Source organism: Heloderma suspectum, chromosome 1, assembly GCF_057233095.1.
Source record: "Heloderma suspectum isolate Gila_16-S chromosome 1, 16-S_ref, whole genome shotgun sequence".
In the NCBI taxonomy this organism is placed as follows: Eukaryota; Metazoa; Chordata; class Lepidosauria; order Squamata; family Helodermatidae; genus Heloderma; species Heloderma suspectum.
In genome coordinates, this window is record NC_139458.1 from 392,424,472 (window position 1) to 392,448,450 (window position 23,979).

The 23,979-nt window shown below is 44.6% G+C and overlaps 1 protein-coding gene across 1 annotated transcript in view; it reads left to right on the plus strand.

Moving 5' to 3' along the window:
• PARP1 (poly(ADP-ribose) polymerase 1) overlaps window positions 1–23,979 on the plus strand; it is a 73,597-nt gene that overhangs the window by 35,605 nt on the left and 14,013 nt on the right. Inside the window, exons 12-18 of the mRNA XM_084828644.1 lie at window positions 4,865–4,997; window positions 11,407–11,602; window positions 12,825–12,953; window positions 17,728–17,811; window positions 20,186–20,308; window positions 21,907–22,035; window positions 23,455–23,553. Of these exons, the coding sequence (XP_084684770.1) occupies window positions 4,865–4,997; window positions 11,407–11,602; window positions 12,825–12,953; window positions 17,728–17,811; window positions 20,186–20,308; window positions 21,907–22,035; window positions 23,455–23,553 (893 nt within the window). The remainder of the gene's footprint in view (window positions 1–4,864; window positions 4,998–11,406; window positions 11,603–12,824; window positions 12,954–17,727; window positions 17,812–20,185; window positions 20,309–21,906; window positions 22,036–23,454; window positions 23,554–23,979) is intronic.

Here is a 23,979-nt window from a genome sequence, read left to right on the forward strand (position 1 = left end):
GGGTTTTCAATGCAGCAGCTCTGGTGTGGTGCTTCCTAGTGCAAAGGAAGGAGGTTAGCACCTGGTGGGGGTGGGCGGGCTGGAGCAAGGACAGTAAGTCCCTGTGGCTGTGCATCAGGGGGGAGAGAGAGAAACCAAATGAGCTGGACTGATGCCTCAATTACTCTTGGTGGTGCAGCAGCTGTATTGGGAGACAGAAACCATACACGGACCATTCACCACGACCCTAGTGCCCGTGTCTTCCCAGTAGACCCCGGCACCATCCTCTAGGCAGACTTGCACGAGGCTTTTGTGACCCACTGCTGGCTCTTAGCTTTTGTGACCCACTGCTGGCTCTTAGCTCACTCTTTTCAGAATCTCCCTCCTGTATAATCCAAGAGTGAGTTACTCTCTCCAAACATGTCTTGGTATAGGTCAGGCCTGTACTATTTCTTAGAACACCCTTCCCCAACGTGGTGCCCTCCAGATGAGGTAGACTACAACTCCCAGCATCCCCCACTAGCAAGGACACCGGGGATGTTGGGAGTTGTAGTCCAACCCATCTGGGGGGCACAAGAAGGCTGACTTGATCTGAGCTATGCAGAGCTATGGTGGATCAGCCCAAAGGTGTATCGAGTCCATCATTTTATTCCCGCAGTGGCCAACCAGATGCCTACGGGAAGCCCCCATGCAGGACATGAGTGCAGTTGCACCCTCCTGTTCATGTTCCCCAGTAACGGGTATGGGGAGGCATAACTGCCTCTTATACTAGAGATAATATGACTTTAGCCACTGACAGCCATCATAACTTGTAGCCACTGACAGCCTTATCCTCAGAGCGTACTGGCTGATGTTAGTTTACATTTGAAGAATCCAGCTTCAGATCAAGGGACTGGGCTGGACTGTGAGTTCCCTTCTCATCTCATATGAGGATCCTCCCATACCTTTCTCTGGGAAATCTTGTCACATTTTATTCTGATGCCTTGTGTTGATTTCTGTCATCTTGCTATAAGAGTGATTAGCTTAATAGGTGTTGCCTCCTGCTTCAGGCGTTTCGAAGACATTGTAGTCTTCATGTCACGTTCAGGAGCAGCCCTAAGCTATCCCGGTGAAGTGGAAAGGGGCAAAAGTCCCATAAATAAATGAAATAAATAATAAATCACAGACAGTGTTGAAATGCCTGTCTATGTGAATAAGGGAAGGGGAGAAAACTGTCTTCCAGTACTCCCATGTGCATGTCTTGTGCTGAAGTTAACATACAGCTCAGAACCACCATACTTGACGGAGCACCTCTCCCAGCATGAACCTGCCCATACATTATGATCAACTTCTACGTGCCGCCTCCAAGGGAAGTTGCAGGATGGCAGTAAGGGAGAGGGGCCTTTTCAGTGGTGGCCTCCCGATTGTGCAGTACTCTCCCTAGCAAGGCCCATCTGACACCAACATCGTTGTCTTTTCAGTGCCAGGTTGACACTTTCTCTATTTCTAGGCATTTGATGGCATATGATGGGCTCTTTAAGGCATCAGTTGAATCATGTTGGCTGTCACTGCTGGGATGTTTCTTTATGGGATGGTGGTATTTTAATGGATAATTGTTTTAGCTGTTTTGAATTTTGTATGTTTTAATTTTGTTGTAAGATACCTTGAGTGTTTTTTGAGGAAGACAGCTAAGAAATCTAATTAAAAACAGCAACATAATTTGAATAAGGGCAAAATGTGTTTCTCCCTGGCCCTAGAATCATAGAATAGTAGGGTTGGAAGGGGCCTACAAGGCCATCGAGTCCAACCCCCTGCTCAATGCAGGAATCCAAGTAAGAGCATCCCTGACAAATGGCTGTCCAGCCTCGTCTTGAAGGCCTCCAGTGTGGGAGAGCCCACCACCTCCCCAGGTAATTGGTTCCATTGCCGTATTGCTCTGACACTCAGGAAGTTTTTCCTGATGTTCAGTCGGAATCTGGCTTCCTGTAACTTGAGCCCATTATTCCGTGTCCTGCACTCTGGGATGATCAAGAAGAGATCCTGGCCTTCTTCTCTGTGACAACCTTTCAAGTACTTGAAGAGTGCTATCATATCTCCCCTCAGTCTTCTCTTCTCAAGGCTAAACATGCCCAGTTCTTTCAGTCTCTCTTCATAGGGCTTTGTTTCCAGTCCCCTGATCATCTTTGTTGCCCTCCTTTGAACCCTCTCCAGTTTGTCTGCATCCTTCTTAAAGTGTGGTGCCCAGAACTGGACACAGTACTCCAGATGAGGCCTAACCAGTGCTGAGTAGAGGGGAACTAGTACTTCCCGGGATTTGGAAGCGATGCTTCTATGAATGCAGCCCAAAATAGCATTTGCCTTTTTTGCAGCCACATCACATTGTTGGCTCATATTCAGCTTGTGATCGACGACAATTCCAAGATCCTTCTCGCTCGTAGTGTGGTTGAGCCACGTATCCCCCATCTTGTAACTGTGCATTTGGTTTCTTTTTCCTAGGTGCAGAACTTGGCATTTGTCCCTATTAAATGCCATTCTGTTGTTTTCTGCCCAGCACTCCAGTCTATCCAGATCACTTTGAATTCTGTTTCTGTCTTCCAAAGTATTAGCTATCCCTCCCAATTTTGTGTCATCTGCAAATTTGATCAGCATTCCCTGCACCTCCTCCTCCAAGTCATTAATAAAAATATTGAAGAGCACTGGGCCCAGGACTGAGCCCTGCGGTACCCCACTCGTTACCTCTCCCCAGCTTGAGAAGGTCCCATTGATAAGCACTCTTTGAGTCCGATTCTGTAGCCAACTGTGGATCCACCGGATCGTTGTTTCATCTAGCCCACTTCGAGCTAGTTTGCTCATCAGGATATCATGGGGCACTTTGTCGAAAGCTTTGCTGAAGTCGAGGTATATGATGTCTACAGCATTCCCACGGTCTACAAGGGAGGTGACTTGATCAAAAAATGAGATCAGATTTGTCCGGCAGGACTTGTTTTTGACAAATCCATGTTGGCTTCGAGTAATCACGGCATTGTTGTCAAGGTGCTTCCAGATGGATTGCTTTATGATCTGCTCCAGAATTTTCCCAGGGATTGATGTCAGACTGACTGGTCTGTAGTTCCCAGGTTCCTCCTTTTTACCCTTTTTGAAGATAGGGACAACGTTAGCCCTCCTCCAGTCATCTGGCACTTCCCCGGTCCTCCATGATTTCTCAAAGAGAATAGACAGCGGTTCTGAGAGTTCTTCTGCCAGTTCCTTTATGACTCTAGGATGCAGTTCATCTGGCCCTGGAGATTTGAACTCATTCAAAGTAATGAGGTGTTCCTTGACCATATGCCTGTCGATCTCAAGCTGCAATCCTGCCCCTTCAGCCTGTACTTCGCCTTTGCCAGGGGGGTCATAGACCCTCTTTTGGGAGAAGACTGAGCCAAAGTAGGAATTGAGCACCTCTGCCTTTTCTTTGTCCTCTGTTATCATTTTGCCATCCTTATTTAATAGCTGAACAACCATTTCTTTCCTCTGCCTTTTACTATGCACGTAGCTGAAGAAAGCCTTTTTGTTGTTTTTAGCATCCCTCGCTAACCTCACCTCGTTCTCCGCTTTAGCCTTCCTGACGCCATCCCTGCAATTCTGTGCTACCTGCCTGTACTCTTCCTTTGTTACTTGGCCTTCTTTCCACTTCCTATATGTGTCCTTTTTTGTTTTCAGGTCATCCCTAAGCTTTTTGTGAAGCCACATTGGCTTCTTCTGTTGTCTTCCACCTTTTCTTCTTGTTGGAATTGTTTGTGATTGTGCCTTGAGAATTTCCTTTTTTAAAAGTTCCCACCCATCTTGGACTCCTTTTCTCGCTAGCATTGCTTGCCATGGGACCTTACTGATCATTGTTCTGAGTTTATTAAAATCAGCTTTCCTAAAATCCAGGGTACGCGTTCGAGTACACTCGGCTTTTGCTTCCCTTAGAACCAAGAACTCAAGTGCAACATGGTCGCTTTCCCCCAGAGTTCCTGTAACTGCTACTTTATCCACTAAGTCATCTCTGTTGGTTAGGATCAAGTCAAGGATAGCCGATCCTCTAGTTCCTTCCTCTACTTTCTGTAGGAGGAAGTTATCCGCCACACAAGTCAGGAATTTCCTGGAGGGGCCATGTTTTGCAGAATTTGTCTCCCAACAAATATCGGGGAAATTGAAGTCCCCCATTACTACTACATCATGCTTCCTTAAAACATTGGCTATTTGCTTTTCAAAAGTTTCATCCTTGTCTTCTCCTTGATTGGGTGGCCGGTAGTAGACTCCGACCACCAGGTTCCTTTTATTCTTTGCTCCATTTATTTCAACCCAGATGCTCTCGATGGGGCTACCAAGCTCCTCCTCCTGTATTTCTGTGCAGAGATATGTATTTTTCACATACAGTGCAACCCCGCCTCCCTTTCTGTTCCTCCTGTTCTTTTTGAACAAGTTATATCCTTCAACTGCTGTATTCCAGTCATGAGAGTCATCCCACCAAGTCTCAGTTATACCTATCAAGTCATAATTTCCCTCCTGTATTAAGAGTTCAAGTTCGTTCTGTTTGTTTCCCATACTCTGGGCATTAGTATATAGACATCGAAGACCATGTGCTTCATAGTCTGGCTTTCTTCCTACCTGTGTCTGAAGACTATTATTGGGCGCTATCAGAGCTGTTCTCTCCATTGCAGTGCATGCGCCTACGTCCATTGTTACCCCCAACATTACATCTCCCTTCCCCGTAGGATTCAGTTTAAAGCCCTCCTGATGAAGTTCTTCATGCTGTGGCCAAACACATTCTTCCCAGCCTTTGTGAGGTGCAACCCATCCCTAGCCAACAGCCCATCTTCCAGGAAGTATAGCCCGTGGTCCCAGAATCCTATTTCATTGTCTTTTTTTTTTTTTTAAACAGGCTTGGAAGATTCTGCTCATGTCTTTGAAAAAGGTGGTAAAATCTTCAGTGCTACTCTTGGCCTAGTTGATATTGTCAGAGGGACAAATTCCTATTACAAGCTTCAGCTGCTGGAAGATGACCGAGAAATCAGGTTGGTTTTTCTTCCTTTCTAATTAGGAATAGTAGCTTGGATCTAGTAATGAAGCTTGGGTTTACTTTATTTGTTCTTTGCATTAGTAGTGATTTTTGGAGACCTGAACAGAACTGCTGGACTCAAAAAGTTAAATTCTCTTTTTTCCCCTTGCTCCAAAAAGGGTCACATGAAATCAGAACCGGTTTAAGCTTTGTTAGCCCAGCCCTATTAAGTTTGTTGCAGCAAAAATAACATTCAGGCTGCACTCCTCTACATACCTACGTTGAGGTTAGCCCCACTAAACCGGGTGGTACTAGATATGCATAGGATTGTGCTGTCAGTTTTGTGTCTCCTTACAGCAGGGATGGGGAATTTGTGGCCCTCCAGATGTTGTTGGACTGCAAACTCCCATCACCCCTCGCTATTGGCTATTCTGACTAGGGCCAGCTAGGGCCAATGGGAGCTGCAGTCCAGCAGCATCCTGAGGCTCATACATTCCCCAACTGTACCTTAAAAGAATAAGGGTGTAGTCCTATGGGGATGGCCATTAGCCTCTGAACTTGGAGGCTTACAGACATCCAAAGTAGAGCCGGAGGTGCAGCAGAGGCGATCTTCACCTCCGTGCTCCTCCCACTCTGTATTTTTGCTAGACAGGTGTATTTTAGTTGATGGGCATTTATGCCTATCTAGCTGAGGCATCAGGGAGGGGAAGGAGGTTTGGGAGGGCTGGGGATATGGTGTAAGCCGCCCCCTCCCCACCCACCAGCATGTCCCCATTGCTTTCCCTCTGAGGTCACCCTTGTGACATCGGAGAGGCAGTCGGCGCGGTTCTCTCCACACCCGCTGCGAGGGGGTGGGGAGCTCGGACTCCTGGGTCCAAGGTCGGAGCTCTGTCTCTGACCTCGGATCCATGAATCCGAGCTGTCCTGTTGCCCTACAGATTCTGTCTAGGGGCAGTAGGAATGCTCTCTAAACAGAGTTATACTATGGCATAAGCTTTCATGAACCTGAATGCAAGAAGCTATGAAACGCAAGAGGTAGACTCTGTGACATACTTGTGCAAAGCTTGTTGTCCTACTACAGGTGTTAAATTAGCACAGCAAACAAAACTGGGTGATCACCTGTAAAAGCTGTTGTGAATATCTGTTTATTTATTAAATCCCTTGTATCCAGTCTTCCAACCCCACATGAGCTCAAGGTAGCTCACAAACACAAGTTAAAAACACATGCACAATTTTTTAAAAATTAAACTAAAAGGAAATTCAAAAAACCAAAAGCCAGCTAAAATATAACTTGCAGTAGGAGAAAATGGTCACTGTCCTGCTTGCTATTGTTGGGTTAATAATATAAGAACATTCATGCTGGATTGGACAAAGGATCCATCTAGGCCAGCATTCTGTTCACACAGTGGCCAACCAGCTGCCCATGGGAAACCCATAAGCAGGACATGAGTGCAACAGCACCCTCCCACCCATGTTCCCCAGCAGCTGCCTCTATAGTGGAAGTGGCATATAGCCATCAGGTCTAGTACCCAGTGATAGTCTCATCTGCCATGAATTTGTCTAATTCCCTTTAAAGCCATCCAAATTGGTGGCCGTCACCACATCTTGTGTTAGCGAATTCCATAGCTTAATACGTGCTGTGTAAAGAAGTACTCTTTTTGTCTGTGCTGAATCTCCCACCAATCAACTTTATGGGATGACCCCTGGTTGTAGTATTATGAGAAAGGGAGAAAAACGTCTTCCTATCCACATTCTCCACACCATGCATGATTTTGTACACCTCTGTCATGCCCCCCCCACCTTACTTGCCTTTTTTCTTAGCTAAGCCATCCCAGATGTTGTCTGAATTGGATCCAAACTTAGTGCACAATTTCTTGCATGCTTAGACAGAAAGAAGTCCTACAACTCCCAACATTCCCCAGCCAACATGCATACAATTGTACCTTTAGTCATGAGTAGAGCTATTGAAATCAGTGGGGCAGTCATGACTAACTTAAGTCTCATTGGTTTCCGTGGCTCTGCTCTAAGCATGCTTAGACAGCCACGCTAGCTGGGGCATGGGGGGAGTTGTAGGACTTCGCCTTGTGTAAACATGCATAGGATCGCGCCCCAAGTCTGGATCCAATCCAGTGATGTTAATGATTTGAAATGTCAGCATTTCACAGAAAGATCTTTGATTTCAGCCCCACTGTTTACATCGCCCCTTTCTGTTTAGGCGTGGGTGTGTCCTGTGCCAATTGAGGATAACACTTTATGCATCCAATGAAGTGGGTTGCTTTCCGTGAAATCTTATGCGACAATAACAGTGTTATAGTTTCCTGTGGAGTGGCCGTGTTAGCCTGTTGCAGCAAAAACAACAGAGAGTCATTTATCCTGGCATAAGCTTTTGTGGTTGCATTAAGTGTTAAACTCCAATTGGCAGATTTATATATACATGCAAGATTTATATATACATGCGGGGGCAGGGGATGTAAACTGTTTTCAGAGGGAATTGATTGCAAAAAGTACAGAGAGCGATGATTACTTTAATATAACTATGAATAATGCTTTTAGTCATTATGGTGTTACAAGGCCCTTTGTCATCTTTGAAGCATTCTTATCTGTCTTGGGTGAGGTCTAGTAGCCTATAATCCAATCAAGGAGCTTTAATTTGATTGCCTCTTGCTTTGTTCAACATCTGCCTTTGTTATGCTTGATCAGCAGGTAGGTATAGTTGAAAGCCTGCAGCTTCTGTTTTGGAGAAAAACACCCACTGAAAATATCTTTGGCTAGTTTAACTTCTTGAGGGTGGGTGGAGGAATACTGTGTTTGTTTTGTGCCGTGTGTTGGTTAATTGAGGAGTTTTTAGTTGATCAAATAATCCTTCCCTTAACTGACTTGAGTAACAGGCTGCAAGGATTGTGCTAAGGCTGCAGCCCTTTACACTCTTACCTGGGAGTATTATTGAGCTCAATTGGGCTTACTTTTGAGTAGACATACATAGGACTGCACTATAAATGTCTATATTGCCCAAATCTCAACATAGACAATTCTTTGGGGATATTGAAGGAAATGTGGATAATAAAATAAAATAGAATTAAATTCTTTGTTAAGCAAAAGCAACCACAAATTATTGGAAGGAATCATATTTAATATTTTCTTATTCATTTGTTACAGTAACACGAGAACCAAAATAGCTATTTGTTCTCACTTCCAGCTGTTTATTATTGAAATTAGCCCTCCCTGACTAGAGCGTTGCTTGATTGATCTACTGAATCATACTGAACTATGGGTCCTTCTTTTAAAAAAAACACTTATCTGTTACATTTGGGCTATAGTGTTTGAGAATGTTGGGAATAAATGATCTCTGTGTTGTTGGGAATAAATGTTTTAAAGAGGTTTTGTGTCAATGGCTGAAGAAAAGTGGGAAGTTGGCCAGTTTGGTATATGTTTTGGACCTAGTCCTGTGTTTGTTAGAACAGCTTTCCCCAACCTGATGTTTTCCAGATGTGTTAGACAACAATTATCATCATCCCCAGCCAGCAGTTCCAGAGCACATGCTGGGAATTGTAGTCCAAAACATTTGGAGAGGACCAGGTTGGGGAAGGCTGTATTAGGAATTGGACCAGGGCTCCACAGCCTTTTTGCCCCCCTGGTCTCATGTGGTTTGGGGGCTGCAGGTGCACACACAGGCCTCAGCATCCTTGGTGGCAGGGTAAGGGAGTGGAGAGCCTCCCCCCCTCCCCGCAGTCCTGATTCATGTTGCTGTTTTCCTTGCTGCTAGGAGCAGTGGGAAAAGAGGAATCTTGGGGGATCATCAGGATCTCTGGGGGAAGGAGGAGTGAGTACAGGCAGGGGAGGGGTCAAGGCACCCTTGGGGGAGATGCAGTAAAGTCCCTGCAGGGACTGCAGATCATGCACCCCTGAATTAGACAAGTAACTGGCCCTGATTGTAAAGACCTCGGACGGCTCTATGTTCCTCCCAGTCTGGCCCCCTCCCTACGGGGGGGTTAGGGTGTGCATGCGCATGCAAGGATGCATGTGTTCCCCTGCCCTTCAAAGCTCTTCTTCTTTTCTCAAGAAATTTGATTTTATTTCAAAATAAGGTTAACAAAGGCAACAAAAAGAATGTACATAATAATCGCAATCACCAAAGAAAGAAAGGAATTCACTAATTATAACTCTTGTTCCATAAGCATATCTGTTATAGACTATCCACAATAAAACAACCTAAGTAGGAGCTCAATAGCTAATGAAAGCAAAAATACAAGTTCTACACCATATAAAAGGAGCGTGTGTAAGTGTATGTCATTTTGTGTGTTTGTGCATGTTAATCAGAAAAAATACAGACAACTGCACTTTGTTGGAACTTTGTCAAAAGTTTGAAGTGCTCAACACAGGAAATGAATGGAAACCTTGGTGCCATAATACCATTCTTGTTTGCTGCACTTGTGGAGTGAGTTTATACATACTCAAAACCTCCCAAATTTTATCGATCCACTGCTCTTTAGTTGGTTGCTTTGGGGACTTCCAGTTACATGCTATACATGACTTTGTAGCTATATACAATTGCTTAAGAAGGTCTTTTTGCAGGAATCCGGGATCATTAGGTTCAAAAAGATGAAGCAGCATTGCTCTAGGAGTTCCCAGTGGTCTTACATGAAGAAATTCCTGACAGTAATCAGCAGCCATGTTCCAAAACATGGAACATCTCTTCTTCCTAGGGCAGCTTTCTCTAGGCCAGGATTCCCCAACCTGATGCCCTCCAAATGTGTTGGAGGCCCTCAGGTTGGCTAGGGGATACTAGGAATTGTAGTCCAACACATCTGGAGGGTTGGGGAGGCTGCTCTAGGCTGACCAAGCTTAACAGCAAGTTGCTGGAAGTCACATCACTTGGTGTTGGCAAGGATGCCATTTGCTTTGGCAGAGATGCCATCACCATTTCTGCTCAGCGGTAAATCCTCTGCCTTGCCTGGCTCCCCTGGGTGACTTATGGAAGGATCCCATGTTCCACTGTGCCACTAGGTTTACATTTATCTCTGTCTCCAGCAGGAAGCCATTCTAATCTTGGGTCACTCTGCTGTTTGGGAGATGCAAGCTCATTGCTTCTCTTGCTGGGCTTTGTGTTATTTTTGCTTTTCATTTCGAGGAGGAGCAGAAAAACTGGCTCTGTCGTGCTCTGTTTTGCTATCGCTTTTTAAATGAGGCAGCAATTCCCAAAGTGTGTGCTATGAGCAAACTGCTTGTGTGCCTTGAGATATGCGTCGAATAAAGATTCCTGTGAACCCGAAGTATCAAGCCACGGAGAAGGCCGCCTGCTGTGCATCTGCATGAGTTGCTGCTCTGCCCTTGTGTCCTTCCAATGAGCCTCTGAGTGGATGGTTCTTAGCGCCGGATCATTCCCAAAGCAACAACGCAGTACGGTTGCCCACTCTCGGAGGAGGCTGACCCTGGTGTCTCTGTGAGTCACTCCACTGGGTTTGCCTCCTTCCTATATGAGGACACACCCGGGTGGTGAGACTTGCACAGATACAGGGCAGGAAGGGAGAACCTGAGGCTAGGAAGAGTGAAGCTGTGTCTCCCAATTTACTCCGGTGGGAAAAGGGTGCCTCGGCTATCAGAAGCTTGGACACATTGAAGAAGGACTGTGCCGCAGCTACATGGGAGCCTGTGGCAGAAATACAACAAGCAGCTGAGCTGAGAGAAAGGTTTCTCCCTGAAGGACCAGCCCTATCATTAGGCAGAGTGATGTGGCCACCTCAGGCAGCAGGTGATGGAGGACTGGAAATGACAGCACGGTGTTGGAGACCAGAGCTGAGTGCCACATGGCCTGCCCTTGCGAGCGTGCTGCCTTCAGGAGCAGTGGCGGATGCTGTTGTATTGCCAGGGTGGAACGAAGATTCAGCTGCCAGTGTAGTTGGCTTCTGTATGTAGAATGAAGTTGGGGGCATCTTGTCCTTTGTCTCAGACAGCAAGGCGTAGGAAATAGGGGGACCAAAACAGCATCCTCTGTTTCTAAGGCTTAAGCCTGTAATCTTAAACAGTAGCATTATCCAAGAGGAAGGTTCTGGATGTAGTACTGAGGCAATTTAGAATGGCCCTGCCTCCCAGAGAGGGTTTATCACTCCATGCTTTGTGGATTTCACTACCTATTTTGCAAAACCTCAAGTGGGATCTCTGGGCTTTCTTTTACTTCCATCTTTCTTGGTGCTGCGCCTAAATCCATAAATGCTTGAGGGACTTCTGTACAGCTGTATTTTCTGTCTCTATTCCACTTTGCCATAATCAAACTCTGTAAAGAGAACAGTAGGCAGATGGCTTTAGCTCAGCTGCTTGAAGTGGATTCCACACGTGGACTACAGGAGCTTTGTGTGAACACGTTCCCCTCGAGATCTGGCTAGATTAATCCCAAGTGTGTGCCTTTTCCCGTTTCCTTTCGTTTTTAGATACTGGGTTTTCCGCTCTTGGGGTCGCGTTGGCACAGTAATTGGAAGCAACAAGCTAGAGCAGATGCCATCCAAAGAAGAAGCCATTGAACATTTCCTGGACTTGTATGAGGAGAAGACAGGCAACTCCTGGCATTCCAAACATTTCACCAAATATCCCAAAAAATTCTACCCTCTGGAAATAGACTATGGACAGGTAACGTGATGATCCTGTTCAAAAAAATGAAAACCATTTGTTCGTCAAGTTCATGCATACAGGAAATACTTTGAGTTGTTTAGGAGGGGACCTAACAGCAAGTGTAGGCCCCACTGTACCAAACACTGACAGCTCAATTATATGCGCATTTGCTCAGAAGTGAGTAAGCCTCAATGGGGCTTACTCTCTAGTAAGTGTGTTTAGCTTGAATTAGCACACACATATGTAACACCTCCCCCCCTTCCCCCAAACCTTCTCTTTGGTTCTGTCCTTTTATTTTATGAAGAAAGCAAATGCATAAAAATCTCATGTATTCTTACCTTGAACTCCTTCAGATGATCTTGTAGTTTGTGTCTGCTGAAGATGGATATCCAAAAAACCTATAGGGATTGGCCTGAAAAGTTTGGGCTCTGTTATTGAAGCAATAATGACCAGCTAGCAAGGTTGTTCTATTTTGGCCCCCCTGAACACCAGCTTAGCAGCGAATGGTGGGGGCTGCTCTATGTGTGTATTGAGGGTGTTTGGGATGATGACATATAAAGCTAAATATATGCAGGCCAAAATCACATTTGAGTAATGCTGACTTTAGTTCTTGATTATTTCCCTGACCCCATCCCCCAGTTGATGTATAGCAGGGGTGCAGAACTGTTATTTGGGGGCGCATTGCCCCCCACCAGCCTGTGACCCCCCCCCCCCGACATCACACACACACACACACTTTTTAATGTTTTTCTTCCCCAAGTCTGGCCACCCCACATCCCCACTGCTATCTCCCATCTCATATTGGAGATAGCAACTGGGATATGGGGACCAGGGGAGGTGTGTGTCGGGATATGCCTGTGGGCCCGATGTTCTGCACCCCAATGTTCAGTGTTTGGTCAGATGTGCATAACGTACATGGAAATAAACTAGCCCTGGAAAAAGAGGGCTGAAATTTTCCGAAGCATTGGAATCCTAATCGGACTCAGTTGGAAATCAGTATTTCTTCAGAAAAAAATAAAAATAATGTCATGCTCTACTCTTCTTCTTGAACCAGTGGATTTAAAATAGAGAGAGTTAGATTTAAATTTAAATGCTGTTGGGAAACTGCTGATCTATGAGATTAACTGAGAACTCCATGTGTACTCTGTCTCTAGCAAGCATAATTTAATCAAAATGTGTTTTTGCTGCCTAATCTGTGCATGTTTGTTGTTCTCACGTGCACTCTTTTTTTCACCCTTAGGATGAGGAGGCGGTGAAGAAACTGACAGTGAGTGCAGGCACCAAATCCAAGCTTCCCAAGCCAGTCCAGGACCTTATTAAGATGATATTTGATGTGGAAAGCATGAAGAAGGCTATGGTGGAATTTGAGGTTACTAATCGTCTTTGGCTTAACCGCTTTCATGTTGTCATTTAGTTGACATATGGCAGTGGCAGCAATACACTCTTACACTAACAACAGGCATTTCTTTTAGCCCCCAAACAATCTTTGCCTCCTTTGCAGATGTTCACGATGATTTTTCTTTCGCAGAAGAAAGGTGTTGTTTTTGTACTCACGTACTTGGTCTAAGCCAAGGATGGGCAAACTTTAGGCTTGTGGGTTCTATTTTGTTTTTTTCCCTAGAAACCTGAGACCCATCAGCCAGAGGCAGATGCAAAATAAATACACCTCAAATTAAAAAATTCTGTGCCCAGGAAGTTGTTTTGAGATCCAAAACTGAAGAGAACTCACAGTCCTTCTGCACAAAAATCCACTCCTGGCTACCCCAGTTGTTAATTTCAGCAATATAATTGGGGGCAGGGGGTTGGGAGTCATTTTGTTGTTGCTTGTTAAACCATTGGGAGTCAGAAACAGTGGTGCAGTGAAGCCAGGGCTCTCAGGGACGCAGCTCCGACACATTTTGATTCGAAGGGATGCTGATGTCATCTGCTGCCCCTCACCCTCTCAGGCTTCCCTGTTCCCTCCGAGCTTAACTGCAATTCTCACTGAATTTTCCCAGCAACAATATATTGTCCCCTGATGCAATGCGGAGTACTTTGGGGTGACTTGGTCTTGAATGGGCAATTAAGACCCATCAGCTTTACAAAAGACCTTCTCCCAGTGGAGAGAAACTGCTAGAAGGGATCAACACCTCTGACTAAATTTTTGGACTCCCCTTCCCTGGGGGTGTGGCTGTGGGGACTCTCATGATGAGTGCTGCACTTCAGAATTTACCACTCCACCACTGGTCAGAAATCCTTGGCAATCTACGGCAAATCACCCTAAGATCTACCAGTATCTTTGGGCTTTCTTTAGCTTCTTGTGTCTGAAGAGGGGAGCAGAGTTGTTGTTCAGTCGTGTCCGACTCTTCGTGACCCCATGGACCATAGCACGCCAGGCCCTCCTGTCCTCCGCTCTCTCCCGGAGTCTGCTCAAGTCCATATTCATTGCATCGGTGATGCTATCTAGCCATCTCATCCTCTGCCGTCCCCTTCTCCTTTTGCCGTCAATCTTTCCCAGCATCAGGGTCTTTTCCAGGGAGTTTTCTCTTCGCATTAGGTGGCCACAATATTTGAGCTTCAGCTTCAGTATCTGTCCTTCCAATGAGCAGTCAGGGTTGATTTCCTTTAGGATGGACTGATTTGACCTCCTTGCAGTCCAGGGGACTCGTAAGAGTCTTCTCCAGCACCACAGTTCAAAAGCATCAATTCTTCAGCTCTCAGCCTTTCTTATAGTCCAGGGGGAGCAGAGAGCCCAAGCTAAATGATTAAAAACACATTTATTGATATTAATCTAGTTTTTCCACCATATGACTCTCAATGTAGCTTTCAGTAAAACTTCAAAACAAAGAAAATATCATAAAAGTAATTCACTAACAGAGCCGACGGACATCATAGTTTAAACAGTATGAAAATACACACACCCACACACACACCCTCTTCACATCTTTGCTCTGATTTGAGAAATTTTTACAAGAAGTTCAGTTTTCAGCAGTGGCCCTCTTTGAACAAGCAACCCTTCACTGAAGAATGATAGAATAGAAGGGTTGGAAGGGGCCTACAAGACCACCTAGTCCAGGCCCCTGCTCAATGCAGGAATCTAAGTCAGAGCATCTGCGATAGATGGCTGTCCAGCCTCATCTTGAATGCCTCCAGTGTGCATAATCTTGTGCATGTTTGATTATCCTTTTTGTGCACTCCTGCCTAACCTTTCATCTCCTCCTCCTCTTGTGCTTGCCCCTTAGATGAATATCCTCTCTCCTGTGCCTCCCATCATGTCTCCTGCAACAGTCAGGAAGAGTTTTCCTGATGTTCAGCCAGAATCTGGCTTCCTGTAACTTGAGCCCATTATTCCATGTCCTGCACTCTGGGATGATGGAGAAGAGATCCTGGCCTTCCTCTCTGTGCCAACCTTTCAAGTACTTGAAGAGCGCTATCATATCTCCCCTCGGTCTTCTCTTCTCAAGGCTAAACATGCCTAGTTTTTTCAGTCTCTCTTCATTGGGCTTTGTTTCCAGTCCCCTGATCATCTTTGTTGCCCTCCTCTGAACCCTCTCCAGGTTGTCTGCATCCTTCTTAAAGTGTGGTGCCCAGAATTGGACCCAGGACTCCAGATGAAACCTAACCAGGGCTCAGTAGAAGGGTACTAGTACTTCCTGGGATTTGGAAGCTATACTTCTGTTAATGCAGCCCAAAATAGCATTGGCCTTTTTGCAGCCACATCACATTGTTGGCTGCAAAAGCTTGTGATCGACAACAATTCCAAGATCCTTCTTGCTTGTAGTGTTGTTGAGCCACGTATCCCCCATCTTGTAACTGTGCATTTGGTTTCTTTTTCCTAGGTGCAGAACTTGGCATTTATCCCTATTAAATGTCATTCTGTTGTTTTCTGCCCAGCGTTCCAGTCTATCAAGATCACTTTGAATGTTGTTTCTGTCTTCCAGGGTATTTGCTTCCCGCCCAATTTTGTGCAAATCTGCAGATTGGATAAGCATTCCCTTCACCTCCTCCTCCAAGTCATTAATAAAAATGTTGAAGAGCACCGGGCCCAGGACTGAGCTCTGCGGTACCCTGCTCATTACCTCTCCCCAGTTTGAGAAGATCTCATTGATAAGCACTCTTTGAGTCCGATTCTGTAGCCAACTGTGGATCCGCCTGATCGTTGTTTCATCTAGCCCACTTTGAGCTAGTTTGCTCATCAGGATATCATGGGGCACTTTGTTGAAAGCTTTCCTGAAGTCGAGGTGTATTATGTCCACAGCATTCCCACAGTCCACAAGGGAGGTGACGTGATAAAAAAATGAGATCAGATTCATCTGGTAGGATTTGTTCTTGACAAATCCATGTTGGTTTCGAGTAAGCACTGCATTGTTTTCAAGGTGCTTACAGATTGATCGCTTTATAATCTGCTCCAGAATTTTCCCAGGGATTGATGTTAGACTGACTGTTCTGTAGTTCCCAGGTTCCTCTTTTTTGCCCGTTTTGAAGATAGGGACAACATTAACCCTCCTCCAGTCATCTTGCACTATACTCATCCTCCATGATTTCTCAACGGTAATAGACAGTGGTTCTGAGAGTTCTTCTGCCAGTTCCTTTATTACTCTGGGATGCAGTTCATCTGGCCCTGGAGATTTGAACTCATTCAGTGCAATTAGGTGTTCCTTGACCATATGCCTATCAATCTCAAGCTGCAGTCCCGCCCCTTCAGCCTGTACTTCACCTTTGCCAGGGGGGTCATAGACCCTCTTTTGGGAGAAGACTGAGCCAAAGTAGGAATTGAGCACTTCTGCCTTTTCTTTGTTATCTGTTATCATTTTGCCATCCTCATTGAATAGTTGAACCACCATTTCTTTCCTCTGTGTTTTACTGTGCACATATCTGAAGAAAGCCTTTTTGTTGTTTTTAGCATCCCTCGCTAACCTCAGCTCGGTCTCAGCTTTAGCCTTCCTGACGCCATCCTTGCAATTCTGTGCTACCTGCTTGTACTCTTCCTTCGTTGCTTGTCCTTCCTTCCACTTCCTACATGTGTCCTTTTTTGTTTTCAGGTCATCTCTAAGCTTTTTGTGAAGCTACTTTAGCGTGCTCTGTTATCTTCTGCCTTTTTTTCTTGTTGGAATGGTTTGTAATTGTGCGTTTAAAATTTCCTTTTTTAAAAGGTAGAGTCCTTTTAGAATCTTATAGCAGCTCCACGGTCAGACCATGTTAAGTAGGCTTTTATAGAGATTTCTGTCACGTGCAAAATCACCAGAACCTTGAATCTGGATAAAAGATTCTTATCACAATACATGTGTTACTTGGCTTCCATCATGCCAGCATGTTTGTGTTATCGGCAACAGCTGCACTGTGAATGACCCCTGTTAATAATAATGAAGGATCTTGTGGCATCTTAAAGTCTAAAAATAATAATTCTGGCATAAGCTTCCATGGACACTGTCATTTTCGTCAGCTGCATGAAGTGATAACCTCAAATTAGCAGATCTATAGATATACCAGGTATATGGTATGGGGAGGGAGACATAGACTGTGTTGTCAAAGAGTATTCAGATACAAATAAGTACAGATAGTGGTGATTACCTTGACCATTTCTTTTACAAAACATTGCTGGGTGATAATACAGACATAATCACCATTAACAGTGTCATTGTCTCTATCAGGAGGGCTGGCCCTTCCATGAGGCAGGATGACGTCCCCACCGGAAGGCCCACTGCGTCTAGCTGGTGCTCCAGATTGCCCTGCCAGCCCTTCTCCCACTGTGGTATTTGCCACCGAAAGAGGGCAGCCAGCGGAACACTCCGAAGCAGCTGTGCTCTGGAGAGCTGTCTTGGCTGAAGAAGCAGCTGGCACACCTCTTCAGAAAGGTGGCCAGGCCAAAAAAGCCTGGCTTTAAGGGGGTCCTTCTCAGAGCCAAACATTGTGGGAGGGGTGTCCCAGGAGATTGCCTATTGGTAATATATTGCCTATTATGGTCTTTAATGAGCCATAGGGCTCCTTATTTTTGCTTCAAAAGACTGACATGGCTACTCTCTGGAAAGCGATGCAAAAGCTTGTCTAGATTCTCTTCATTTAACATGCTACTTCTATTAAGTGATCCTTTGGGCTACTGATCTCCTAAATGCTTTCAGATAATGAAGTCCTGCTTTAATTACTTCCCCTTATCTCATTGTCAGATTGACCTCCAGAAGATGCCTTTGGGGAAGCTAAGCAAGAGGCAGATCCAGAGTGCATACTCCATACTTAATGAGGTGCAGCAGGTGAGCATAAAAGAAAGAGCTTTTGTGACAATGGAGTTCATAAGACATTCCAGGCTGGGAGTCAACTGCGTTCTCAGCACTCTTTCTCCCCCTCCCCAGCCGCCGCCTCTACAAATTACATTTCTTTTTCTAAAAAGTCTCCGTTTAATAAAGGTAAGGTACATACGCTTGGCTATCTAGTCAAAGAGTTACTTTATTCTGTTCTAGTCCTTGCTAGAAGAGGTTATTATTGTTCATCAGAATAGCTATGTTTGACTATGTCAAACATAGCTTCTCCACAGTCAGCAGCAGAATAGTCCTAATTTGGTCCTTTTAGTACTAAAGCCTTTTAAGTGTATGGTAGGGGAAGCAACTGAAGTTAAGCTAGATTGACACCTTTTTATAAACTGATGCTGTTGCTGAATTCAACAGTGCCAGGCCCTAATAATCCTATAGGATGGCAGTATTCTTCACTGCACACCAAGGGAGCAGAAATGGGAATTGGGGTTGAGCCCAAATGTGTACTTGGCTTCCTGCTTTCTGTTCTGGGTATTACCAAAGACCATCCCAAGTCCTAAGCAAATGTAATCAAAATGTTTGTTTACAATTGTAAAAGCCATTTTGGGCCTGTTTCTCTAAACTGTTTACCCTTTTAAAATGGAGAGAAGGATCATGTACGCTTCCTTGGGCTCCTTGGAAGAGAGGCAGGATATAAATATAATAAATAAATAAATAATTTTAATTTGATTCACTCTGGTTGGTTTGCATGATCAAGAATTTGATCAAACATTGAACTGAGTTAAAATTAAATGGGAAAGCCCCTGCATCGTTAGGGGCTCTTGGCTCACCTCATCAGATAAAGTGCCTCCCATATAAGCCTGCCCGGACCTTAAGATCATCTTCAGAGGCCCTTCTCCGTGAGCCCCTGCCAAAGGAAGTAAGGCGGGTGGCTACTAGGAGGAGGGCTTTTTCTGCTGTGGCACCCTGGCTCTGGAATGAGCTCCCTAGTGAGGTTCACCTGGCACCTACATTGTATTCTTTCTGGCACCAGGTGAAGACCTTTTTATTTTCCCAAGCAGTTTAGCTTTTTAGACTTTTAGCGTAGCTGTTTTAAATCTGTATTTTAAACTCCTGCACTGCTGCTAGGTTTTATTGTGGTTGTATTGTTATATTGTGGTTTTAATGTTCTATATATTTTCAATTGTTTTATTGTGTGCTGTTTGGTTTTAATTTTTGTGAACCGCCCAGACGGCTTCGGCTATTGGGCGGTATAGAAATTAAATAAATAAAATAAAATAAAAAAACAGTATAAACAGGAAAGGTAAAAGACTAGAAAGCTAAAATGCTAAAATGCCTGGGAAAATAAAAAGGTCTTCACCTGGCGCTGAAATGAATACAATGTAGGTGCCAGGCAAACCTCACTAGGGAGCTCATTCCAGAGCTGGGGTGCCACAGCAGAAAAAACCCTCCTCCTGGTAGCCACCCGCCTCACTTCCTTTGGCAGGGGCTCACGGAGAAGGGCAGCTGACAATGATCTTAAGGTCCAGGCAGGCACATATGGGAGGAGACGATCCTTCAGGTAACACAATATTGTTTTATTGTGCGCTCTTTGGTTTTAATTTTTGTGAACCCCCCAGAGAGCTTTGGCTATTGGGTGATATAGAAATGAAATGAAATGAAATGAAATGAAATAAGGGCTACATCACTGATCCCCTACCTTTGTGGGCTCATTTGGAAAATTTTGAAACTTGTGGGCACCACCACAAAACAGCTGTCCTGGCCAGTCACAAAATGGCTTGCTTCTGAGTAGACTAGTCTGTCTATCTCTGTCTCCCAAACACAGGGATGGGGAACCTGTGGCCTCCCAGACATTCTTGGAATACAACTCCCATCATTACTAACCATTAGCCATGCTGGCTGGGGCTGATAGGAGTTGGACTCCAACATCTGGAGGGTTCCTCACCGCTGCTGTGACAAAGGCATGCCATGCGTGCACACACAGCAAAATCTTCCTATTCACCATTAACATGGAGAAACTCCATGTTGCTGTGCTTCCTTGTGCTAGAAATTTCCCTGCCTGTGAACAGTTCAATACAACAAGGAGCTGAGTAGACCAGACCCCATCAACCAAACATACCAGCTTTCTGTGTGCAGTTATTTATTACTATTATTTTTACATGGAGGAGCATTTCATAGAATAGTAGGGTTGGAAGGGACCTGTCATCTCCAGCCAGGGTGGCACCAGATTGGGGAAACTTTTCAAAACGTTTGATCTACTACAGTTTTTATCTACTAGCCTAAATGAGGACTAGATTTTTCTAAGCCAAATCACTCAAGTGCACGAACTTCTTGCTGCCCAGGTTCTTTACTTTGCTGCTTTTTCCTCCTTGCGTAGGCAGTTTCTGATGGTGGCACAGATTCGCAGATACTGGATCTCTCCAATCGCTTCTATACTCTCATCCCTCATGACTTTGGGATGAAGAAGCCTCCACTTTTAAACAACGTAGACTACATTAAGGTATTGATGGGGAATTTTGGACACCAGTTGCCAAACTTGGTTTTGACATGTGGGCGCTTAATCACAGAAAATGCATAAATCGTGTTCCAATATATTTATTTCAGGATAGAAATATCAAGCTAGTGGGTTTAGTTTAGTTGCACCCAGTATTGACTTTGTAAGTCTCTTTGGGGCAGTGGGTGGAGCGTTGGAGTTGGACCAGAATGGCTTGGGAGTAAATCCTTGCTTAGACATAAGGTTTGCTGGGTGACCTTGGGCGAGGAACCATCTCTCAGCCAAATCCAAACAATCCAAACCCAAAGGATTGTTGTGAGGATAAATGGGGTAGGGGAGGAAAGGAACCATGTCCACAGCCCTGAGTTCCATATATGAAGTCTGGGACGACATAGGAAGCTGTCTTATACTAGGGCTCTTCACACAACACATCGCCCGTGTCTGGAAGATCAGTGGGGGAAGCAATGCAGTGTCGGTTGGTGCCCCTGCACACGCCGGCCACATGACCAGGATTACCCTAATTACTCACATTGTGTTGTCCAAACCCAGTGTGTGGCACAAGCGTAATACATTTTCACCCACCCTACAACCTACGGCTTGCAGTATGGGTTGTAGAGTGAGTGAAAATGGACCACGCCCGCGCTCTATGCCAGGTTTGGACGACACAGCAACCTGTGACGCGGCGCAGGTATTTAAGATAATCCCAGTTGTGCGACTGGCAGGAGCAGAGGAAACAACAGAGGCTGCATCATTTCCCCCTCTAATTGTCTGAACAAGCCTGCTCACTCAGACCCAATAGCTGAGTGTGGGTTGCCTTGAACCGTGGGTTGTTTGTTGAATAATGGGTTAGTGTGTTTGAATGCAGCCAGGGTGGCTTGATACCCATGCAGTGTGTCTTATTTTCTTGAACAAGCCACCTTGAGAAGCCATGGCTTGTTGTTGGGTTGTTCAGAGTGGTTAACAAGCCACGCTGGGTGCATTGAGACAACACAATAACCTACCCTGTGGAAAACATGCTGCATTCAGACAACATGCTAACCCACGCTTCAACAAAGAACCCAGGGTTCAAAACAATCCACACTCAACCTAGGAGGGAGTTGCTGTTCTTGAAACTGGCTTTTTTTAGCAATACCTTAAAACTGTAAGGTCACAAACAATCTATTGCATGAAAACATCCTAAGGCCATAAAGTAGCTGCATTGCCAACCATTCTTTAAACTTATTTTTTTATTGTAGAATTTTGACAAAAGAAAAAGGGGGGGGGGAGAACAATGTGGCTACATAGATTTCTGTCTATATACATATTTGAAGATATATAGAGATATAAAGAGAGAGATCTGAATGAGAAAACACAGGCTTCTAAGAACTATACATAAACTTCAACAAAAGCAGACCAAATATCCAAATAAGCATCCATACTTATAGACACCACCCATTCAAATGTTGAAAGCATTGTAAGGTCTTCAATCCATTGCATCATAAGAGGTGAGCATTTATCCTTCCAGTGTTGTAATATCAGTCTCTTAGCTGTCATGAGGAAGCAGAGTATCCATTTGCGCTGACGAGTGCGTTGCCAACCATAACCATATCTTCTTGTTTATCAAGTCCAAAGTGGACATGCTGGACAATCTGCTTGACATTGAGGTTGCCTACAGCCTACTCAGAAGCGGTGGTCAGGATGGAGATAAAGATCCAATTGATGTGAATTATGAAAAGCTCAAAACAGATATCAAGGTAAAAAAAAAAGATGGGAAAGAAGGCAGTGGAAAGGTCTTCTTCTCGATACCAACTGTTTTATTTCCAACTTAACCAGGCAGGTTTGGGTGGCTAAATCTGAAGAGTGTATTTCATTACCTGCTTGAAGATACCAGACATGTGTAACAATTTCAACCTGTGGTCGTGTGTGGTGAAAACTTCCTATTATTACCTAGAAGCTTGGGTCCATTCACTTCATTACCCATGGCTGACAAAGTTTACCTTCCAGCATTTTCATTTTCAACACTAAGTCAACCGTTTTGCATTCTGTCATTTTATTTTTACTTTATTTTTTGTGCTCCCTGTCGTTTCAAACCTGTCCATCTTCATTACAGTACAACACCTCTGTAAAGCTTTTTATTTCCATTGTGCATCTCAGTGGGTTTCCCTCTGGGCAGCACTGGGTTGACTGCTCTCTCCAAGAGACAGAAAGCAAAAGAAACAGAACCAGTGAGGGTTAGGGCCTTGGTCCTCTGAGGTATGCTGTTGTCAGCCCTGAAAGCCCAGCTGAGTATCCAAAGAGTAGCAAAGACTAATCTGTAAAAGGAACCAGCTTTCCTACTGCAGCTAAGCTGGTTTTGGAGCTCTTCTGGCAATTTGGCTTTTCTTAATCAATCTAATTCCTTTTAAGTAAGAGGTCAGAGAGTTCTACACAGCATGGATGGAAGTCCCCACCCAGTGGTCTCTTAAGACTGATATCCTATGTATATTTCCCCTAGGAGTAAGCTTCCTTGAACACAGGGGAATTTTATATCTGGGGGAAAAACGTATAGGACCGGGTTGCACATTTTTGACCTGACAGCTGTCCCTTAAATCTAATGAAGACAGCTTCAGGTCCATCTTCTCTTGACATCTCACTGGAAAACACACACACCCCTTGGTTTTTTAAGCATGGACATTCCCCATAGCCACTCCAAATTTCTCCAAGACACTACAGGTTCTCTGTTTTCTTTCCTTTGACCTCTTTCCATCTTCTTACCTGACTGTGGCTACAGTCCTGTACAGCCTTATCTGAGAGTATGCCCTATTGAACACACTGGCATTTACTTCTGAGTGAACATGTTTAATATTGCACTTTTATGTCTGTTCCTCATTTGTCCTTCCAGCATTAAAAAAAACAAAACAACTTTGTCCATGCCGTGATGTTCAAAGCCCGAATTAGCAGTTAGAACAGTACTTTACCCTGAGAGTCACACACTAAAAGCAAAGTGAAATTGACTGGATTCTGAACTTGCTTGTACAGGATCCACTCCAGTCTCATACTGATTATGCACTTCTTAAACCAGACAGTTTTTGGTCATTGAGAAGGTAAGACCCAACCGCCCAGTTCAATGGCATCGTGAAATCATTGTTAAGTTGTACAAAGACAATTTTTCTTCTTGTCAACTTCCTTCATAGGTAATAGACAAAGACTCAGAAGAAGCCAAGATCATAAAGCAGTACGTTAAGAACACTCATGCAAGTACCCACAATGCATATGACTTGAAAGTCATGGAGGTAAGTTCTGAAGACATTTGGAATTTAAAATTTAGAACTGGTTATTTTTACTCTCTTGTTTGATACTTTAAACAGTGTGCAGAGCAGCTAACCTTTGTAAACTGTATTATTTGTGTGAAAACTTGTAGTAAAGGAATACAAGCGCTTCTGTGATTTGATCTGATCTTACACTATCCTATACGTTGCGGCTGGCGCAAACTATGCTCCTTAACCATGCTTAAGGAACTGGGAATGGGTATTTAAAGGTCCTCCCCCCAGATTTGAGGCCTTGAGGCTTGGAGAGGAAAATAGGAATGTGGAGGAATTGGCCACCATGACTACAGACACCCACAGAGTCTTAACCATGCTTAAGGTTTTTGTTGGCACCATGGTTAGTGCTTACCAGGATTCCGTCTTGAGCAGGATTTGAAATAGTGTGTTGCAGAT